This window comes from Rhipicephalus microplus, chromosome 3, assembly GCF_043290135.1.
Source record: "Rhipicephalus microplus isolate Deutch F79 chromosome 3, USDA_Rmic, whole genome shotgun sequence".
NCBI lineage: Eukaryota > Metazoa > Arthropoda > Arachnida > Ixodida > Ixodidae > Rhipicephalus > Rhipicephalus microplus.
The window spans coordinates 257,005,187-257,024,104 of NC_134702.1; the positions used below are offsets into that span (position 1 = coordinate 257,005,187).

The 18,918-nt window shown below is 44.8% G+C and overlaps 1 protein-coding gene across 1 annotated transcript in view; it reads right to left on the reverse strand.

The window, feature by feature from the left end:
* The window catches only part of LOC119168537 (endothelin-converting enzyme 2), a 260,418-nt gene that overhangs the window by 25,172 nt on the left and 216,328 nt on the right, over positions 1–18,918 (reverse strand). Inside the window, exons 16-17 of the mRNA XM_037419939.2 lie at positions 17,274–17,360; positions 13,739–13,815 (exon numbers count right to left, since the gene is read on the reverse strand). Of these exons, the coding sequence (XP_037275836.2) occupies positions 13,739–13,815; positions 17,274–17,360 (164 nt within the window). The remainder of the gene's footprint in view (positions 1–13,738; positions 13,816–17,273; positions 17,361–18,918) is intronic.

Below are 18,918 nucleotides of genomic sequence, written 5' to 3' on the forward strand. Positions count from 1 at the left end.
TGAAAGAAAGTACCTTCCTCGATCAGTAAGCAGCTGCCGCGGAGCGCCGTGATGAAGAATGACTTCATACAAGAGAAAGTCAGCGATGTCAGTGGAACAGCTTGTCGGCAGTGCTTTAGTGATGGCAAAGCGTGTGGCGTAGTCTGTGGCGACTGCAACCCATTTATTTCCGGAGGTGGACGTAGGAAACGGGCCCAGCAGGTCAAGGCCAACACGGAAGAATGGTTCCGTTGGTATGTCAATGGGCTGTAGGAGGCCAGACGGTAGCACAGAGGGGCGCTTGCGGCGTTGGCAGCGGTCGCAAGCAGTGACGTAGCGAACCACAGAACGATACAGTCCGGGCCAGAAAAAGCGACGTCGCACACGATCGTAGGTACGAGAGACGCCTAGGTGACCGGCTGTAGGTACGTCATGTAGTTGTTCGAGAACGCTGGTACGCAGGTGATGGGGAAGCACGAGTAGTAATTCCGGGCCATCAGCGTTGAAGCTGCGACGGTACAGAATGTTGTCGTGCAGTTCGAACAGGCGAACGGAAGGGTCTGTCGGAGCAGAGGTCAGACGCTCGATAATGGAGAGTAACGACGGGTCACGTCGTTGTTCGGTGGAGATATCACCCAAAGCGTGGATGGAGAGAACGCAGGGGTCTGAATCAAGGTCTGTCAAGTCGGGCGTTTCAACCGGATAACGTGACAAACAGTCTGCGTCTGTGTGGAGGCGTCCCGACTTGTAGTGGACCACGAATGAGTATTCTTGCAGACGGAGCGCCCAGCGACCAAGACGTCCAGATGGGTCCTTTAGCGATGACAGCCAGCAAAGAGCGTGATGGTCCGTAACAACGGAAAAAGTTCGGCCATACAGGTAAGGCCTGAATTTCGCCACGGCCCACACTAAAGCTAGGCATTCACGCTCAGTGATGGAGAACTTCCGTTCGGCAGGTGAAAGAAGACGACTGGCGTAAGCAATCACGCGGTCCTTCCCGTGCTGTCGTTGGCCGAGGACCGCTCCAATTCCATGGCCACTGGCATCGGTCCGAAGCTCTGTAGGTGATGCTGGGTCGAAATGGGCCAGTACTGGTGGCGTAGTCAGCAGATGGATAAGAGCCGAAAAGGCGTCCGCTTGCTCTATACCCCATGCGAAGGGAACGTCCTTCTTTAAGAGATCAGTAAGCGGTCGAGCGATGTCGGCGAAGTTGCGGACAAATCGACGAAAATAGGAACATAGCCCTACAAAACTTCGGACGTCCTTGGTTGAGCGTGGTTCAGTAAATTGTTGTACTGCTCGCACCTTTTCGGGATCTGGTTGAACACCATCGGCACTGACAAGGTGGCCGAGTATGGTGATTTGGCGACGTCCGAAATGGCATTTTGCAGAATTGAGCTGGAGAGCAGCTCTTCGAAAAACATCCAGAACAGCTGACAGACGTGTTATATGGCTGTCAAAGGTGGGCGAAAAGACGATGACATCGTCTAAATAACATAAGCAGATGGACCACTTATATCCTCGGAGAAGGGAGTCCATCCTGCGCTCGAAAGTTGCCGGCGCATTACACAGTCCAAACGGCATGACTTTGAACTGGTAGAGGCCGTCGGGCGTAACGAAAGCGGTTTTTTCACGATCCATGGGGTCGACGGAAATTTGCCAATAGCCGGATCGAAGGTCAATAGACGAAAAGTATTGGGCACCATTGAGGCAATCGAGGGCGTCATCAATCCGTGGCAAAGGGTAGACATCTTTGTGGGTCACTTTGTTTAAATGGCGATAGTCCACGCAAAAGCGCCAGCTGCCATCTTTCTTCTGAACGAGCACGACTGGGGAGGCCCAGGGGCTGGATGAGGGTTCTATTACGTCTTTAGTAATCATTTTATCCACTTCATTTTGAATTACTTGGCGTTCCTTGTGAGATACGCGATATGGACGCCGCCGTATAGGACTGGCATTACCAGTGTTGATCCGGTGAGTCACTGCAGTTGTTTGGCTGAGAGGGCGGTGGTCAAAGTCGAAAACATCTCTATATGATGTTAGCAGACTACGGAGGCTGGCAGCTTGCACTGCAGTGAGGTCGGGAGCAATCATCTTGTTAATGTCATCTGCAGGCAGAGTGTAATTGCGGCCAAGACAGGGGGATGTAGTATCGGTGTCCAAACCAGTAACGTTGCAGCTGTCAAGTGGAGATAGGGTGGCCAAAGACATGTCTTGCGGAATAACTTGAGTCAAGAGACTCGCGTTGAGTAGTGGTATAACCACTGTATTATTAGTGACGGCGACAACAGTGTGAGCAAGGGCGACGTCTCGGGCCATCAGTACGTCGACTATAGGAGTGACGAGGTAGTCACCGTCGGGCACATGACGTGAGCACGACAAAGTGACATATGTAGCAGCTTGCGGAGGCAAGCGAACGTGGTGACGAGAGCGTAAACGGGGAGAATAGTCTGCTGGAAAATCGGCAAACTGCGGCAGTTCAAGCTGAAGAGCACCAGTGGCACAATCAATGAGCGCAGAATGACGTGACAGGAAGTCCAAACCAAGTATTAGGTCATGAGGACACATTTCAATGACGGCAAACTGAACTAATGTAGGATGACCAGCAATGGACACACGGGCCGTGCACATCCCTTGAACATCAGGGGTCCTCCCATCAGCGACACGAAGTTTGTGGGAAGCGGCAGGCGTGAGCACTTTATGTAGGCGTCGGCGAATGTTCGCACTCATTACAGAAATGTGCGCTCCAGTATCTATAAGGGCAGAAATAGGCACACCGTCAACGGCAACGTCTAACAAATTTTGTCTCGTCGGAAGCGTCAAGAGAGGATTTGTGGAGGGAGTCGAAGATGCAGCGTCACCTCCGGGCGCTGCACCGTTTAGTTTTCCGGGTAGGCAGGAGCGGGGTTGAATGGAGATGACGGCCTGCGAGTCTGCGGTGAGCGAGACGACTGGCGACGTCCTGGAGGCGAACGCGACTGATGACCATGCGGTGACGGAGATCGGCTGTTGAACCTTCGGTAGTTGTTTTGCGGAGAAGGCTGCACGGCAGACGCGAAGCCGGTGCTGTCCTGTCGGTAGTGAGGTTGAGATGAAGTCCGAGGTGGCGAGGACCAGCGGTAATTGCAGTAACGGATGACATGACCGATACGGTGGCAATGAAAACATATTGGTCGATTGTCGACGGTTCTCCACGCCGCAGGGTCGCGAGATCGGGCCGTGAACTGCTGCTCGCGATAGGACGAGGGTGGACGCCATGAAGCTCGCTGCGGGCTGGGCAAAGCGCACACCGAGGGAATACCTATGCTGGCGAGTTCTTGGCGGACGATGGCTTGAACCATGTTAGCAGTGAGTGGGGTGGTGTCACTTGCAGTGGTGTGAGCCGGAGCAGAGGCAATGGCTTCAAGTTCGCGCCGTACAATTCGGGTCACCTGATCCGATGAATCTAGAGGTGGTGGCTGTGTTCTTGCACGGTCTTCGCAAGATGATGTTGCAGCCGTATTCGGAAGGCGGGTGAACACGCTGTTAATCCGCCGGCTCTTCGCTTGCTCAAAGCGCCGACATTCTTTTATAATGGCGTCCACTGTAGAAAAATTTTTGCAGATGAGGAGGTTGAATGCGTCATCCGCAATCCCCTTAAGAATATGCCCGACCTTGTCAGCCTCCGGCATATCGGCATTGGCTTTGCGACACAACGACAACACATCTTCTATATAGGAGACGTAAGACTCGGTCGAGGTCTGCGCCCGAGACGCGAGCATTTTGTACGCGGCCATTTTTCTTCCAATCGGCTTTCCGAACAGGTCTAGCATTTTCTCCCTGCACACTGCCCAACTCACAAGTTCTGTTTCATGGTTCTCATACCACGATTTGGCGGTTCCCCTAAGATAGAATAACAGGTTTGCCAGCATAAGAGTCGGGCCCCATCGGTATCGAGTACTCACACGTTCGTACTCTGCCAGCCAATCTTCAACGTCAACTTCATCTGGATCGCCGGAACCGCTGAACGTGCCAGGATCCCGCGGGGGTTCGAGCACAAAGGTTGTGGTCGCAGAAGGAGATGTAGTTACCGCATCATCTCCGGCCGCAGGAACACCAGGAGCAGATGCAGACGCCGTACTCTCCGTCATCGTTGTGGAATGACCCTTCAAACGTCGGCCGCTGCGAAGTTCCGTTGCGAGGCGGTTACCCAGCACGCTTCCACCAAATGTGACGGAGCGAGGTCTTGGCTTACAGGACAGCGTCCACCGAGAGTCGGCAGCCGAACAAGATGTCTGAGTTGCCTCTCGTGCAAGCGCCTAACGCACAGGCGTCTTCTTCATCTTCGCTAAGTGCCACGCTTGCTCCTGTCGATGATGCACCGTAACAATATTCTTGGTTTTATTCTAATGTGTTTTAAGAGATACTCAACAGAATTCTCACCGCCAAGATTTTCAACCAAAGTAAAAAGATCGATGACGAAATCGATAGAAACAACCTTCAATCCAGGAAGAAACTAGAAAAAAATAATAAATTCAATGCGTTTTTCAGAAACTCGCCATCTAGCGGCCACAACGTGAAGTACAAGAGGTGACCCACACGAAACGAGCAAACCCACACGAAACGAGCAAGCCAACAATGCCAGCCATCACCCGCATCTCTGGACGGGCTCAACTCCCCCTGGGTGACTCCCCCTGGGAGAGATCGACACGGGTCCAAAAGTAGATATTTTAGATTTCATTGAGTATTTTATATTTCGTGCACCTCTCACCAGGTAGCCCTAAAGTCAACTTCGTTTCATGATTAACGGCATAACTTACGAGAAAAAAAATATCAAACTTCACCAACACGGAGGCACCAGTTTCGACACCTGTCATTTTCGAAAATTGCAGATGCTATAAAAAGACAAATATTTTTGTTTCAACGAAGATATTTTTTACCTGAAATGCATGTCTAATGAAGAATGAAATCATACAGTTTCAAGTTTGTAGATTTTCAGAAAATAGCTTTTGAAAATGTCTAGTTTTGCGACAGTTTAAAATAAGTCACGTATTCCCCATTTTTTTTCTCCAAAAGTAATGCAAGCAGCGTTTTCAAACTTGACACGTTTTAAGGATATAGTGTGTTCATTAGGTACATAAATTATTGCTGCCATAGGGCAAATGTAAATTCTTATATATTGCCTCAAAATTCTCATATTGGCAAAAGTGTACTCCAGTGAAATTTGAATAATAAAAAAACCCCATCTTCGATTTTTCTTAAAATCTCGTAAATAGACAACCGAAGGCCATCATACAGCAATATAGAAAAACATGTTGCATTATTTTGTTTTTAGCGAAAATATTCGTGGTACCAATCAGAGCTTTTTGAGAATGCGCTGATAAGTTGAGAAATCTAGAAATCGGAATGGAAAAGCGGCAATAGGCTTCAAACGCGAGTAAACGTGACCGCATTTGGTGAAGAAAGGCTGTTTTAGCAGATAGGAGTAACTATTTTGAACACGATATTCTACAGTATCTGAATTCACTCTTATACGTAGAGCACTGAGACTTCTAATATGTGGTGCCTCTCCATTACTGACACACAGATGGAGCTGCTGTGACGGCCATGTGTTTGCAACACGTTGGGTAAGAGAATTCAATGTTGAATGAGTTCATAAACGATTCATAACAAATTTTTATCATTTGGGGCATGAAGACTGCCGCATTAGACTGAAGAACACGCTTTAGGGCAAGTTGTCATCTGTCGTCTGCTCTACAGATGAATCGCTGTGCGCCACATCTCGGAGGCAATGCTTCAGATCATATGGTTCAAAGTGGGGACGTAGATTACGCCTCCCGTAATTTTATGGACAAAAACATTGTGAAATTAATTTTAACGTACTATGCTTCAGCTTTGCATTCGCACTGCGGATACTTGCGCACGCTGTTTTACGTCTGCTCTCATTAAAGGTGAGAGACATAGGAACATGCGACAGATAGATTACTTTCGTGCTGCTGGTTTCACGCATAGTTGCATTGCTAGTAATTTGAGCCTCAAGGAGCGTGGCGATGGCAGACCACTTCAGCCGGGATAGTTTTTTGTTCAGATTACCTTATGTTTTCCGTAACGTGTGTAACCGCCACTTTCAACCATCAGATCTAAAATGCAGTGTGTGTGCCCATTGGTTCAAGAACTTCAAGCAAGCCTACGAAGCGTGTTCTTCGTATCAAGAGCGCATGAGTTTGTTGACACTGTCGCCGAGCGATATAGAGCGCCGAAAACTCCAAGCGCTTATACCAAACTTGTCAGCTTACATGATATACAGATCCCGACGCTGGCGCGCAAAACACGGGATATGGTTAGCACCGAATGCGGTAAAAAGGACACGGCTGAACCCAATGGACGTCCAGGCAGCTATGGCTTACTACTACAAAGATGAGTATAGCTGCTCTCGGCAGAGTCCCAACAAAAAAGATGTAGTATCTGTTATTATTCATGGAAAAAAAGGAGCTTGTTTCGAAAAGGTTTATGACCCGTTCAGTGCAAGAGGCTTACAGTCTCTTTAGAGAAGCTAACCCGAACACGTCTATTGGGCTCTCAAAGTTTTATTCACTGAGGCCGAAGTGGGTTCTTGCACCACTACAAGAAGTGTGCCTTTGTATATACTGTGCTAATGCCACGGAGTGTGTTTCTGCCCTACAAGACGTCACCGATGGTGCCTACACGACGGATTTCTTGAAAGAACTATGTCTTTGCAGCTCCCCTACAAGTGATTGTTTTTTTAGGCCATTATGACCATTATGACTATTGTGCTAAGGAGGACACTCTGACAGCCACATGTTTAGGAATCCCTGAAGATCTTGAGGTAGCCTATGCAGTATGGGAAAATGGCGATCTAGTGAAAAAAAAACAGCCTAGGCAAGTGCTTTTCTGCGAGAGCTATGTCTATGGTTTGTGAAGTGGATTACCCATGACTACATCACATACATTCAAGAATCAGCAATACACCAGGCGAAAGAGAACCAAGAAAAAGAATTTTGCATTTTTCACTTTGATTTCGCCGAAAATTGGACAGCCATTTTACCAAATGAGGTACAGTCATATCACTGGCACAAAAGACAGATGTCTATATTCACATGTGTCGTCACAAGGAAGCAATCAATTCAAAGTTTTGCCGTCATCAGCGATGACACATGCCATGATACTGCACATGCCTGTTTTGCTCTACAAATAATCCACAACTATATGAAGGAACAACTTAAGCCTGACACGCATGTTACTTATGTTTCTGATGATGCATGCAGTCACTTCAAAAACAAGTACCAGTTGTTCGAGTTATTTCAGAAAGATCATATATCAACAAAGTGGATTTTTTCGGCCATAGGACATGGCAAGAACTCTTGTGACGACTATGGTGGCCTACTAAAGCATCAGGCTACGCTCTACAACCTCAGAGCGGCAAGCTCAGCTGTGATTATGTCAGCATCCCAAATGGTGGCGCGTGAAGCTCAAGAATGTCAAGCTATGTGCAAATGCAGACGAGCTAGAAACATTTTATCAGTTTAAGAAGAGCCAGTGGAAATCCTTGGCACGTGTTCCAGGCATACGTTCTTGGCATGTTTGGCTAAGCACATCTGAGGGCACTGATGGTGGTCGTGTTTTGTTAGCGTCACGTACTGCTAAATGTGATCTGCAAAAGATGCAGTCATTTTGAGGGCATCTCTTGTTTCACGAAGTCACCACCAAAATACCAGTGAGGGTACTTCAAGCGCATATGCTTTTTCTAGCGAGACCCAACACTTGCGTTGGAACATTTTCATGTTTGAGTTTATCTGCAAATATAGACAGATGTTCTGCAACTGAGTTACAGTGTCGAAGATTTCCTTAATTAGAGCTGTGTTATCAGGAGAATAAATGCGCCTTCATTGGTACGTATTTGTCACAGTGCTAAAACAGCCTTTCTTCACCAAATGCAGTCACGTTTACTGGCATTTGAAGCTTATTGCCACTTTTCCGTTCTGATTTCTAGATTTCTCAACTTATCAGCGCATTCTCGAAAAGCTCTGATTTGTACCACGAATATTGTCGCTAAAAACAAAATAATGCAACATGTTTTTCTATATTACTGTATGATGGCCTTCGGTTGTCTATTTACGAGATTTTAAGAAAAATCGAAGATAGGATTTTTTTATTATTCAAATATCAGTGAAGTACACTTTTGCCAATATGAGAATTTTGAGGCAATATATAAGAATTTACATTTGCCCTATGGCAGCAATAATTTATGTACCTAATGAACACACTATATCCTTAAAACGTGTCAAGTTTGAGAACGCTGCTTGCATTACTTTCGAAGAAAAAAAAAGAGGAATACGTAACTTATTTTAAACTGTCGCAAAATTAGACATTCTTAACAGCTATTTTTTTGTGGTCTGCAAACTTGAAACCATATGAATTTATTCTTCATTAGACATACATTTCAGGTAAAAAATATCTTCTTTGAAACAAAAATATTTGTCTTTTTATAGCATCTGCAATTTTTGAAAATGACCGGTGACGAAGTTGGTGCCTCCGTGTTGGTGAAGTTTGATATTTTTTTTCTCATAAGTTATGCCGTTAATAATAAAACGAAATTGACTTTTGGGCTATCTGGTGAGAGGTGCACGAAGTATAAAATACTCAATGAAATCTAAAATATCAAGTTTTGGACCCGTGTCGATCTCTCGTGGAATCACCCCCATACAATTCCCAGAACCGGTACGAGCAGCATCGATTGCGAACAATGTTCTCAGCTGAGGCAAAGCATCAGTGCTTTCATAGAAGGCAGAGTGGGATAAAGGAGAGGTAGAAAAAACGAAGAGGGGGGCGAGAACTCGTGTATGTGCCTCGGCGATTCTCTGACGTGACGGCTCCTGCTCGCGTGTAGCTGCCGTGCACTAACAATCCATCAGAAATACAGCCAACTGTTAAAAAATATGGGAAATTAACTCTTATCAAAACAGTCGCATCTTCGTAGTAAAATTGCAAAGTTTTGTCAGCTTTCTCTAATTTTTGTTGAATATCCCTTTAAGGAGTGTTCATTGGTCCATGTCCACATTCGAGAGTTTACATGACAGATGGATACTGCTTGGCAAAATCCTTACAAATTTGACAATTAAGTAGTTAATTAGGAATGCTACCTATGACCAGTATAATGTAGTGCAAGTTTTATGCAGTTGACTAAGATAGCATAAATATTGGTTTTATTGAACTATTGAGCATTTCTGGCAATGCATTCAGACCTCTCGCTCTGACAGTATTGAAATAAATGAAAATGTTTACAATGACTAAGCTATCATAGATGATGGAGACAAGGCAAACTGCCTTAATGCCTATTTTAAATCCGTCTTTTTGCCAATACAGGAGTTTTCCTACTTGCCCAATGCCAGTAGCATATCTCCAATGATCCGAACTGAGCTTACAGTAAGTGGTATCGAAAAGTAAACAGGTAAAACATAAGCTTTTGGCCCAAATGCAATTTCTCCGCTTATTTTGAGATGTTGGGCTGACCCACCTCACTTTACCTGTACATAATTTAAAACAATCCTTGGTAACAGGCCTACTACCGGTTGATTGGAAAACAGCTCATGTTCTGCCAAATCCAAAGAGGAAGTCAAAAGAAGATTAAGAGAACCTTGATAGTGTGCAAGGCAATGGAACGCATTTTGTACTTTGCAAAAATGAAACACCAGATTAAGAACGATATCTTAACGAATGTTCAACATGGGTTCGGGAATAGGTTCTCATGCACCACACAACTGGTTGAGTTTCATCATGATCTGGTATTCGATATTGATTCAGGGCGACAAATTGACTGTATCTTCTTACATTTCCATAAAGCATTTCACATGGTAACACATCCACTTTTTTGCAATAAATTTATTTTACTAAACATAGATTCCACTGTTCTTAGATGGATAGAAAATTATTTCTGGCAGCGCCGACTATGCGTCATTTCATACGGCAAAAGCCCTGAGCACCTGTTGACATAACATCGGTATAGTGTTGACATGACATTTTTAGTTCATATAAACGATATTTTAGCAGGTACCGTATTTTTGCATGTATAACCCGCCCCTGCATATAATCCGCACCCCTCCTTTCAGCTCACCGAGAAAGAAAACAAAAAAATCCTCGCGTATTGCCGGCACATTTGATATACAGAAAAGGCTGTACAAAAGCTACTGCTCAAGCAACATAGCACATATGTAGACAGAAAAAGCTTCATTTAGCAAGCAGAATACGCTGTCTGCAAGGCCAGTCACAATTCACTCACTGTTGCTGCTCTCGCTAGAGCCATCACTTGAGCCGCAGTCCTCACTATTATGCACAAGGTCATCTTCGGTTCCATCCATGTTGTTTGTGATGCAGCATTTCTTCAAACTTTTTCGCACCATCTCACCTAGAATGGCCTTCCATGCCTCGACAATCTACTTGCAGAATAGGGCAATATCAGGCCTTCGGACTCGTCCTGTCGGCGTCAAGTCGTAGCAGCCTTCGGCCATCCACTCCGCGTAATAGCGCTTGACATGCTCTTTGAAGGGCTTGTTAAGTGACACATCTAGAGGCTGCAACATTGACGTCATTCCACCGGGTAAAACAACTAAGTCGGTGCCGTTGCGTGAAAGGCGGTCCTTCACTTCCTCTGTTGTGTGGCCGCCGAACGAGTCAAGAACGAGCATGGACCTCTTTGGGAGCATCGCACCGGGCCTCTTTTGCCATACCGTCTTGATCCAGTCTACGAACAAGTCACTGTTCATCCACGCATTCTCGTGTGCGCGCACCGCCACACCGGCAGGCAAATGAACCTTTGATAGAGTTTTCCTTTTCAAGATGACGTACGGTCGCAGTTGTGTGTCGTCGGCGAGGGCACAAAGCAAGACTGTGATGTGCAGTTTCGTGTTCCCACCGGTCAGCATGCTCACCGAACTGCTGCCCGTCTTCTCAATCGTTGTGTCCAACGGCATTTCAAAATAAACAGGAGTTTCATCCGCATGGCCGATTTGCGAGAAAATGTGATTGTGCTGCTTTCGCAGAACAATTACACATCTCTGGTACTTGAGCAGCTTCTCCTCATAAGAAGCCGGCAAGCGTTGACATATTGTAGTCCCCCGTCCGATTGAGAGCCCTTGCCCCTTCATAAAGCGGTGCAGCCATCCCCGGCTCGCAAGGAACTCGTGAGGTAGGCCTAGCTGCCTCGAAAGTCGCTGCGCTTCCACTTGGACCATCTCGGTCGATACGACGTGACCCCTGCTTCTCACATCTTCGATGAACTTTACTAGCTCCGCCTCCAGCTAGGGGTAGGCACCGGTCTTGGGGCCACGAAATGACCTACGGTCGCGGTGCCCGGCTTGTAGGCTCTCTTTCTTCTTTCTCCACAGTCGCACGCAGGACTCGTCCACATTGTGCCGTCTTCCCGCTTCGCGATTTCCGAATTCCTCGGCGACGGGGGTGATCTTAAGCTTTTGCTGTGCCGTGAAGGCCTGCCCCCGTACGCTACTCATGGTGACAGAACAGATTGACTTAGGCTTGGCGAACGGGTCGAGATGTGGAGAACTAGCAGTATCAGAGAGATAAAGAGTGCTCACACTCGGCGACAACTTGACAGCACTACCCCTTCTAGTTCACTGTAACAGCACCCTGGAAACAACAGAGCTGAAATGCATGCCTGCTACCGCGTCAAAATGTAGTACATTAATTTACTGATAATATCTTTATAGGCACTATAATATCTCATTTGCCTTGCTGAAATAAATACTTCTTTATTTATTATGGAACTTACTTTAGTTATTATGAAACTTTCTTAGACAGCACCACCTTTTCGGCAAGCCCTTTCCAAAAGTAAACGTAGCGTCTGTGACGTAGGGACATGTGGAGGGTCACTGAGTGGCTGCGAACGTCCAAAAAATATACTTGTGGTGTGACAGTGAGATTTTACACTGAACAACCGAATTGTCTCTCCCCAAATGTTTTTCTAAACGCTTAAATTATGCAAGCAAACGAAACCAAAATCGGCCGCAAGCTGCCGTGCTACTTGCGGAGCAACACGAATTTGCGGAAACCGCCTCCGTAGCCTTCGCTACACTGTTAAGGGGCTTCACAGCACAACACGCATTGCTGTGAAGCAGCACTATAGAAAAAACCCCGCGTATTATCCGCACCTCCACTTTGCCACTAAATTTTTTTGGTTTTTGGTGCAGGTTATACGCGCGAAAATACGGTATTTTATGACACATTAGATTGTTTGAAGACGAGAGTGCTCTGTATAGACAAGTAAAGATCGAGTGACAGTGATTTTACCCAACTGCAAACTGACTAGGAACGTGTTCAGAATTGGAAAATAAAACTGAATAATAAAGAGGGTGTCCACTTTTCTTTTACAAAAAATAGGAAACCAATCGAGATGGAGTATGTTTTAAACAACGATCACATAAAAAGAGCAGTCAGCTATAAATATTTAGGTGTACTCTTTTCATCTGACTGCTCATGGAATGCACATGTGCACAATATGGTTTAGAAAGCTGGAAGGGTGCTATGCTTTATTCCACACAATTTAAAAACTATGAAACTTAACATGAAAAAGAGAGCCTGTTTAACATTTGTTTGACCTATACTAGACTATGCTTGTGCCGTATGAGACCCTTTGCAGGTGACTATAATTGATGAAATTGAGAAAATTAAAAAACTGGCGGTCAGGTTTGTCTTGGGACAGTAAAAGAGAGGGCAGAGCTGCACTTAAATTGAAAATGAGCTTGGGTGGGAACTGCTTTCTCCTCATTGGCAAAGCAAAGACTGTGACTGAAGTTATTTTTTCAGATATATACTAATAATAAAATAGGAATAAACAAAGAAAAACCTATGAACCATCTCCCTGAAGAGAACCCTAATGAAATGCGAAGCAGCAGCGGTGCGCATGGCGTAGACCCAATTGAAACGGCCGTAGAAGTGGGTGCTGGAAGAATGATTTGAATGGAAACTCGATGTAGTGTTTACTGGAGTAAACGTTAGTTTGAAACACGAAGACACGGGAGGAGAGACATGAAGATGCTCGCGCTTGGCTTTTTCGGCTTGCATCTCGTCGGTGGAACCCGTGCGCCGTCTCAATACTCGAACGCGATCGGCGTTCTTGACTTGCACCTCGTCGGTGTCGTTGCTCTTCCACTGCCGACGCTTGCGTTCAGCTTCCCTGGTTCATGCCCCGTCGGAGTTCCAGGCATGATGTCATCATTCACGAATGCGATCGACTTTGATAACTCGCAACGCCGGCAACGGCCGGGAAAGGTGCGCGCACGCTAGCTAGAAACATGTCCGGACTGCCACATGATCGCGCTGTCCACATTGCCAGTGCCACGGGATTACGGCCATGGCCTAATTGGCACCCCCCCAGTGCAGAGGAACTGGGTTAGACAGGATAGTAAAAGAGCTGCTTCACATCTAAAATACCTTAAGGAACCTAATTTCGATCCATCTAGAACTTAGCATGTTTTCAAAATAAGAGAATTGCATACTAAGATGAACCTATTTGCAGAATCAGTTTTTGATAAAACCATTAAAGAGGGGAATAAGTTGTCTGAAATGCTGTAACCCCCCTGCTGTAATGCCTTCGGGAAATGTAGGGTAATCATTGAACAAATAATAAAGAAGTAGTGGGCGTTGGAAAATTTCACAGCTGTGACAATTTCTCACTACATACTCAGATTTTACATCTTGTGGATGCCTCTACATTTGAGAATTGATATGCAGGCAAGTAGGAACTCACCTGAGCTTTTTAGGTGCAGATATGCTCACGAGGCTCCAGATTTGTAACTTCCTTAAGGACACCTCTTCACACATGGACTGAAAGAAGAAGCATGTTTATATTACTAATGAGCAACAAATAAACAAACACAAAAAGCATAAAATGGCACTTGTCAGGACTTGCCACTAGCACACGCTTCTGACCACATACACATCTGCTCTTGTAGGTGGCACATGCTGCCCAATATGCGTCTCACCATTGAGTAATAGTAATTAAAACAATGTAGGCAAGTACAGTGCGATTCTGTACTTTTCACTGCTGAGTTTTCTTGGCTATTATGTTGCTTTTAATCGGTCTCAGCATAGCTCCCATAGAATTTGATGCATTGTGAACCTTGCTTTATGTCACAACTGTGGGCGCATTCCTGAATGATGCACCGCAACCTAGCACGCCGAACTTGCCCGGCCAACGCCATTTTGAGTTTACTTTTGACAATCTTGGCCTAGCTTGGCTACGGCACAGGGGAGTTTAAGAGGCTGCCCCTAGATGACACATTTGTGAAAAGTGTTATCACCATCACTGTGCTTGCAGCAGAAGTTTCACTACGGAATACCAGAAGTGCATGACAGTCAGTCGTCATACAAAACCATTGCTACACGTTTTGAATGGAGTCATGACTCGTCTTCAATTGCTGTTCAGTGCGTTAAGCCTCTTGAATACTGTTGAACTTGTCAACTCAATCTTTGTCGTGCCTTAATGGCATTATGCAAGCGAAAAGCGCTTTGCCTTGCAGAAAAGCTGGATGTACATAAAGAACTCGACAAGCATCCCGTGCAAGAAAAGCTCAACATTGCCAAAGACCTTGAACTGCCACCATCAACGCTAAACAGCAACGTTTTGCAGTGTGCCAAGTAGTATGGCTTTCTTCGGCCCGAAAGCCAAGCAAGCACAGGAACCTCAATGAGTTGCCAAGCACGGGAACCTCGATGAGGCTCTTCTCACCTGGTTTAAGGTAGTACGGTAGAGTAAATGGTATATATGCCAGTTTTAGCGTAATATCTTAGAAATGACTGCAAGTAGTCCCATAAAAATTTACGTGCTCACAAGAAATGCCACTGGGTATCAAGTGACACCCTTTTTTTATGCCTAGGTTGCTTATTCTTCTTATGGCCCACTCCCAAATTTTAAAGGAGGTTCATTTATTCAATGTACCTTTTCTCAGCAACTAATAAAAGGAATGTAACCATATTCAACCATGTTCTTGTAGACGCATAAGTTACATTTGAACTAAAAAAATATTATAATTTTCATGAAGTTTCTGTACAAAAAAAAAATACTAATTGCACAATGCCACCAAGGGTGTGTATTGTAGTGCAATTTTTTTTCAGCTTCACTTTTTATGAAATCGGCAATATTTTTTAGTTCAGTTTGTTTCTTACTTGTTATAGCACATGCATACAAAATTTCATCAATATCGATTCAATACGTTTTGAGAAAAGGTACATTGTAGTTGCAAAATTCACAGAAAACACAACTTGAGAAAAACGAAGTTTAACGTGAGCATACTGCTTACGCCAGAGGGTGTGCGGTGCACTTCGGCGTGGCTTTTAAACCACTTGGAGCGGCAGCTCAACGTTAAGCTTCCACAGGTTTGTTTCTCAAAGTACAGTGAATTTCTTGGTGTGAAAATTGCAAATTCGATTTTTCGCGGGGTTTACCTTACCATACTAACGTTTCTAGAACAGGTAAGTTGCAAAACTTAGTTATGTTGCACGATGCCGCCGCCATCAGCCATAAATGTGGCACTGCTGTCGCATCAAGTTTCACTCACTCCTCCAGTCCTCCATTGGCGGTGAATGTTGCGGTTAGTTGCCATGCGTTGCTGGGCTATTTCGTGTTAGAGTTGGAGTTGCATTTTTCTCTTTGGCTATGTAGCTAATTTTGGGCTACATTGCTATGACTTGGCAAGAAACTTTAGCAGGTTACAGGCAGGTGATTGGGAGCCTGAAAGAACTGTTGCGCGTATGCGAGATATTCCCAAACTTTCTATAGAGATCACATCGGAACATCGCCTGTACACATTAACCAAAATCGGACGCACATCTCCTAAATAGCGACAAGGCCAAAAACAGACTGCGAACAATTAGTGCAGTCCATCTGCACCACACTGTACATGTAATATCTGAAAACTTGTTTCACTGCAGTGCATGTATATAATAAATACAGTTTTTTTTTTTCTACAGCGGGATTAGATTTGTGACATGTAGTGCCAACACGACGATATCACTCAAGAATTGCAAGTAACGACAGCCGCCAGACTGAAAGCTGCTTACTTCAAAAAATGGAAGTGAAGAACTATGCCATGAAAATGCACCTCATTGTTAATTTTTTATAGTGCAACGGAGAGACTCGCCAATTATCGATCGTATTTCGTGAGCTGTCCACAAAGACATAGCTATACTGTCTTTGTCTTACCAGTGCTAGATATTATTCAAATTTTGCATTGCTGCGAGCTCGACAAACACCCTTTTGAACAACTGCTCCAGCGTCTCGTCGCGCTGGCTACGCGCTTTTGTCTGCTAGAAGAAGCTTGCTGCTCCGCCAGTGCCACCAAACTGGAAGCTGTCACGGCGCCGCGCAACGGGTCGGCTGACGCGGGGACTTTTGCAACTTACCTGGTTCTGAAAACGTTGGTTTAAGCAAGCTTGCACTGCAAGAATCAACTTCCTAGCAGCATTTTATGCAAGAAGGCAATGGAAACAGCCTACAAACTGGACATCGCTGAATATGCAAGATTAAACAGTTGGTTCGACTGTTTCCACAAGAGGCATGGCATCGCTTACAAGATGGTAAGTGGAAAAGCGGAAAGTGTGAACGTGGGAACAGTCGATGGTTCACAATGCTGACAAAACAAGCTTCTTTTTTAATGTGCGGCCATCGAAATCATTAGCCTGAAGGGCAAAGCATACCACAGAGGCAAATGCAGCAAAGACAGACTGATGGTGCTCTTTTGAACATGGATGGCTTGGGCAAACTAAATCGGTGGGTGATCGTCAAGTATCAAAATCTACGGTGCTTGAAGAACATTTGCCTGCTGCCATGCCACTACAGAGGTAACCATGGTGCATGGATGACCTGTGCTTTGTTTGAAGAGTTTCCTTGATACTTGGATAGCAAGATGGGTTCACAGTGCAGGAGCTTTCTCCTTTTTCTGGACAATTGTGCAGTTTACCCAAGAGATCTGTCATTTGTACGGAACGCCAAGCTCGTGTTGTTTCCTCTAAATACGACATGCTACTTGCAGCGGTTAAGTGCTGGTGTCATAAAAGCCTGGAGCGTTATGCTGAAAGTGTTGTATCATGCAAATTGATCACGGACAGAAGCCTACAATTTCGGTACTCGACATCATGCACTGCGTTGCTTCAGAGTGGAGTGCAGTGAGCACGTCAACTGCACAGCACTGTTTCGCACACTTGAAGAAGGCCTTGGGATGATTATGCAGTAAAGTACATACAGCACCACACATACAATGAAAATATGTCAAAGCACCCAGTACCTGTGCGTAGCCAATGAAAAATAGCTGCTGTGCTGTCCACTCCATTCCTGGAAGCTTTTCTTTCCCATGCGAATCAGATTCAAATGCCTGCGTACACAAATGGTGAATTTGAGAATGATGCCACTGCCATTTTCAGTATAAGCAATATAAGCAACAAAGTTACGCACACACATGCAAACTTTGTTCCCAATCGTCACATTTACTCTTTATCCACACTCTGAAATGCCAGTGGAATTTCAAATGCCTGAAAAACAGTTGTTACCACAGCTTACATATTCTATGGTGATAAACTACCTGTCAGCACAACACCTGTAATCTATGAAAGGCTACATCAGAGATTATTTTTCTTTGGTTGCTTCAGGAATGTAATAATTAACTCGAGTTACTGGAATATCCAGAGTTCTGAGAGATTGCATGAGTATGCTTTGTGCAGCATCAGATTACATCGCTTCTAAAGCTTAAGTGCATATCCTCATAATCCATTAGCTAGCTATAGAGAAATAAAATAAATAGTTAGTATATGCTAAAATACACTCACATAAGATATTTCTTTGTGCAAAGAAGCAATCGTTTTTGGTGTCACTTATCTCAGAAGGAAGACCACTCAAGACGCGTGCATTCTCTTGTTGTCAATGATGAATTGGTGACAGACTGCTCTTCCATCGCTTACCTACACAACAGATTTTTCCAGTCAGTGTTTACTGCTTGTCCTGATAATGGTGATGCATCCACGCCACTTCCTTCTCAGTTGTGAGTTATGCCTGACGTTCAGATCACTTATGAAGGCATTGTATCATTATTACTGAACATGAACGTGAAAAAGTCGATAGGACCAGATGGCATACCAAATGATTTACTGCGAAGGTGTGCGGAATGGGTTGCGCACTATTTATACATAATATATAATGCCTCAATAGAGCAAAAGCATGTCCCAGACAACTGGCTTGTGGCGAAGGTCGTGCCAACGCATAAGGGTGGAGACCAACAAAAGGTGGAAAACTACCATCCAATTTCCCTCACCTGTGTATGCTGCAAGCTTTTAGAACATATTATATCCAAAGCTATGTATCTTGAGGGCACAAAAACATTTTTTCCTAATCAGCATGGTTTTCGGCAGAATTTATCCACTGTAATCCAATTAATAGAAACAGTCGATGACTTCACGCGTGCCTTAAATAATAGTGTTCAGATTGACGCAATATGTCTCGACTTCTGCAAAGCCTTTGACAAGGTTCCCCACAGGGAGTTAATTAATAAGTTAGCACACCTAGGCATAAATTATAACATAATACAGTGGATAAGTGCATACCTGACAGGCAGAACACAATATGTAGAAACAAACGGCTTCAAATCTGAGTTATTAAGCGTTACCTCAGGTGTACCGCAAGGTTCAGTTTTAGGACCGATATTATTCCTAACATACATAAATGACATTTCATGCGGCATAGATAGAAGTACTACAGTGCGACTTTTTGCAGACGACTGCCTAATTTATAAAGAAATACAAAGTGAAGCTGACCAAAAAACGTTTAATGATATTCTTGATGCTGTCAGTAATCGGTGCACTGAATGTAAAATGGAAATAAATGAAACTAAAACAGTTGCTTTGCGCGTCACAAACAAAAGTAAGCGGGTCTTCTATTCC